This window comes from Neltuma alba, unplaced genomic scaffold (assembly GCF_004799145.2).
Source record: "Neltuma alba isolate B1F8T4 unplaced genomic scaffold, ASM479914v2 tig00012920_pilon, whole genome shotgun sequence".
Lineage (NCBI taxonomy): Eukaryota > Viridiplantae > Streptophyta > Magnoliopsida > Fabales > Fabaceae > Neltuma > Neltuma alba.
In genome coordinates, this window is record NW_021637287.1 from 322,768 (window position 1) to 327,425 (window position 4,658).

At 37.0% G+C, this 4,658-nt stretch overlaps 1 protein-coding gene across 1 annotated transcript; it reads left to right on the forward strand.

Annotated features, from left to right (window-relative positions):
* The first annotated feature begins 2,295 nt into the window (after positions 1 to 2,295).
* On the forward strand, positions 2,296 to 4,191 carry LOC114732593 (3-ketoacyl-CoA synthase 12-like). The gene has a single exon (XM_028919891.1). The coding sequence runs from the start codon at positions 2,406 to 2,408 to the stop codon at positions 3,816 to 3,818; it is 1,413 nt and encodes a 470-aa protein (XP_028775724.1). The 5' UTR covers positions 2,296 to 2,405; the 3' UTR covers positions 3,819 to 4,191.
* Positions 4,192 to 4,658: the final 467 nt, after the last annotated feature.

Here is a 4,658-nt window from a genome sequence, read left to right on the forward strand (position 1 = left end):
TCGAAGGATATTAACTATTAACTATGGAATTATGATTTAATAGCGTCGAGATTCGAGATAAATACTTTTATTTATTTTTTAAAAAATAAAATTGTAACTCTCCTTCCGACACCATTACAAACATAATCCGATATCTCTCAATTGAACTTCAATTGTGGGGGTCCCTAAAAAAACGGAATTGTTAATTGATTGTGATTGATTCGAAATATCAATTACAAGTTGGCTGGCTTAGAGATTTCGAGATGGCGACAACAAGACAGCATCAATTTTGATACTGAGAAAATATCTAAAGAGGATAAGTATATAAAAAAGGACGAAAGGAGTGTTTGTGTTGGTGATAGATAAATTACATCCGCAGGCATTAGCCAAGCGATGGATGCAAAAATATGAGAAGTACCTCTGCTCCTGGAAGCATACGTAAGAACTCTCCAAGCCAGATGCCTTCGTTGTGAAATTAATTATAAAGAGTATATTGCAACATAAGTTATTGACAAAGAGGAAGTGAGACCAAAAGACTCGTGTTAATAATTAAGATGTGCCAGTGATGATAAACCTCAAACTTTAATAAACAACAATAATAGTCCTTACCTGGCTACGCCTTCTACTTATTCTCATCACGTAACTAACAAAAAAGTAGTTTAAACTAAATTTAACATTTTAAAAATTACAGTCGCATATATATAGCCACGAATGGTTAACGTTGGGTTTGTTTTATCTTTATATTAAAAATATGTTCCTTTACATATTTTCAAAGTAAGATTGTGCTTAAATATATATACACACTGATCGAAGACAGACACAAAGTGCACTTTTTCTTTTTTAAAAACAGTCTATGCCTGTGTTTGGATTGCAGTTGGAGAAGCCCAAAGTATATAGGAAAGTGTGAAACTGAGGTTAGTGGCTTATTGTGACCTAAAAGATTGTTTGGATGGGCCTTCTTTTCTAACTGACTTATAGAAAAAAGTAATTTTTCTAACTGACTTATCCAATACAATTTGAATCAACTTTTCTAATTGACTTATGAAAAAATTGTGCAAAGCTTACCATCTAATTAGTCATGTGATTTCATTTACTTTAATCAGAGACCAAATAAATTTTAATTTACATTCTTGTTTATCTATTATGTATATTTAATTAATTATCTATAATGTGTTTTCAAATTTTTCTCCGTAACAAATATTTTTATTTTATAATCTCATAAATAAACTATTTATATTTTATCATAATAATTTTACATATTTTTTAAACTATTACCACATTAAAAATATAAAATTTCAAACACTACTATTCAATAAAGTCCATACCCTTTTCAGTCATTTACAACTAAACTAGCTTTTTTATTAATTATCCAAACAACTTTTAACTTTTTCAACTGATTTTTTATAAACACCTATCCAAACATAAATCGTACTACAGTCTAACTTCAGTTACAAAAGTCAGTAAGACTATACGTCAGTTTTGTCCAATGCCAATCCAAACATACTCTATATTTAAAATATAGTGATTTCGCCGGAAAAAGAAAAATAAAAATATACGTCAGAGTTTTCCTCTGCGTATCTACCACACTGGCTCTTTTATAAATGTGGATAACCACAAGGAGAAAGCTATTTACTGTGACCATAGCAATGGCCTTTTATCTCCAGAGCTTGAAGGGAGAGACTTTCTGTCTTGCACCTACCCATACCCTGGATGGGACTCTGGGCCTTGCTTTTTATTTTTCCTTACGGTAAGAGGGTTCTGCACCGTGACCTGTTTTCTTTTATTTTCACCTGCGAAAAATTCCCTTCACTTTTACTTGCCTTAGCTTATATAAAATTATTAATTTTTTTAAAAAACGTAACGCATCAATTTGATTTACATCCTGCAATTATTTTTAACGTCACGACATTAAAAAAGAGTCATAAATTACCAAGTTGAGGATTAACATAAATTACAAAGACTCGTGCAAAAAAAACAATTATTTTTGAAAAAGATGTATTACACCTTACCTTTTTTGGGAGATTATAACACCTGGATTTTTAGAACAGATGGCGAAACATGTGTGTGTGTGTGTGTGTGTGTAATAACTTTTAAATAAAATATCAGATATAATCTTGGAGCTTTCAATTTAGGCTGTACGATACTCATCCGCCTCAAAAAGAGATTAATTAGCGTCAGGCAATGAACGTAACTAAGTGATAAATCGAAACTTAATTATTGTATTAACTGTTTTGTTGAAAAGGAAGGGGAAGCCATTTATGAAGGTGGGCAAACAGTGTTTGCTAGAGTTTCATGGAAGTCGCAGCCTCACTTGCTGTGAGTGCCTGGCTATAAAGTAGTCCATTTTGAAATTCTCATCCTCCGACAAATTTCTCAGCCTATCTTCTCCTCTCTCTCTCTCTCTCTCTCTCTCATTCGCAGCAATAATGGACCCTCTCACTGTACTCTACATCGTTCTGGCATCCTGCTCCTGCTTCATGATCTGGAAATTCTTCGACCGCAAAAAAGACCAAGAATGCTACATCCTCGACTACCAGTGTTATAGACCCACCGACGATCGAAAGCTCTCTACCGAGTTCTGTGGAAGAGTCATCAAGCGAACCGAAAACCTCGGCCTCAGCGAGTACAAGTTCCTCCTCAAAGCCATCGTCAGCTCCGGCATCGGCGAGCAAACGTACGCCCCAAGAAACGTCTTCTCCGGCCGCGAAGCCTCGCCCACTCTCGCCGACGGCGTCTCCGAGATGGAGGAGTTCTTCCACGACAGCATTGCCAAGCTTCTCGCCAGGTCAGGCATTTCCCCCTCCGAAATCGACATCCTCGTCGTTAACATCTCCATGTTCGCTTCCCTCCCCTCCTTGTCCTCCCGCATCATTAATCATTACAAAATGAGGGAGGACATTAAGGTTTACAACCTCACCGGCATGGGTTGTAGCGCTAGCCTTATTTCTCTCGACATTATTAAGAATATTTTCAAGACTCAGAAGAACAAGTACGCTCTTTTGGTCACTTCGGAGTCCCTGAGTCCGAATTGGTATTCTGGGAACGACAAATCCATGGTTCTGGCCAATTGCTTATTTCGCTCCGGAGGGTGTGCCATTTTGTTGACCAATAAAAGGTCCTTAAAGCATAAGGTCATGTTGAAGTTAAAGTGTCTGGTGAGGACCCATCACGGGGCTAGAGAAGAAGCGTATAACTGTTGCATTCAGAAGGAAGATGATCAAGGAAGGCTAGGGTTTCACCTTGGGAAGACTCTCCCAAAGGCAGCCACTAGGGCTTTCGTAGACAACTTAAGGGTAATCTCACCTAAGATTTTACCCATGAGGGAGTTGCTAAGGTTCATGGTCGCGTCCCTGATCAAGAAGCTCAACGTTAAAGGAAGCTCGCCCAAGTCTTCAAGCGGAGTAACAAAATCGCCATTGAATTTCAAAACTGGGGTGGATCATTTTTGCTTACATACAGGAGGAAAAGCAGTGATAGATGGGATCGGAATGAGCTTGGATCTGAGCGAGTACGATCTGGAGCCGGCGAGGATGACCCTGCACCGGTTCGGGAACACTTCTGCAAGTAGCCTGTGGTACGTGTTAGGGTACATGGAGGCGAAGAAGAGGTTGAAGAAAGGTGACACAGTGTTCATGATAAGTTTTGGTGCAGGCTTTAAATGTAACAGCTGTTTGTGGGAGGTAATGAGAGATGTGGGAAGTAGGAATGTGTGGGACGATTGTATTGATGACTATCCACCAGAGTCTCTGGCCAATCCATTCATGGAGAAGTATAGTTGGATCAATGACCTGACGGTGGAGGATCTGCCCAACGTGCAAATCCCAGATTTTCTCAAGTAAATCGGTTCGTTGCTGGTGGGATATATGGTGGTTTAATTTGCATTGTTTGAGATATTATTTATTTTGCATATTTTTCTCTGCACACTTATTAATTATACTCCCCTTATTGTTAAACCCTTCAAGGGTTCATTACCCAATAAGGTGTGCTGCTTCTAACACGCACCATCGAAGAAGTGTGCCACTGATGAAAGGGTATTCTCTGCTCCCCTCCTAGTTCCTCTTTTTTTCTTTTTCTTTTTTTTCCTTATTTGCTATGCTTAACAGTTTAATTTAATTTCTCTTCTACTTGGAAAAAAAGTGAAAAAAGAGAAAATTAAGAAAAATGTTGTACTTTTTGCCTTATAATCAATCATATATATGAATTCCCTATCAATTGATATGATGGGATTTTTTTTCTGGGGGTACGTTTGTATAAATGCTTTCTCCACGGATTTTATTTTCTTTTATTTTGTCATCAATGCCCATTATAGGAAATTGTTTCTTGTTATGTATGCGTAGTGAGTTCAAATTTCCATTGCAGAATTAAGAGACTTCTTTTATATGCCTCCTCCTACTACACGTTACTAATTTATTGCATTGTTATGACGCTTCTGAACTAAATAAATAGCAGTGATTGCCACTTTACTGAAAATTAAACGTCACTTAGAAAAGCTGTACTCTACAGATATGAATAGTCAATTCATGTAACATTGCCAGAAATTTGCTTCAGACCAGCTTGATTATATGACTTTATTACTTTGTTTTATTTTTTGGCCAACAAACCAACTAGCTAGGTATATATAGGAGAAACTTTAAAGGTAATGATGTTGCAATTAATCAAGAGATATTCTGAGTAAAATT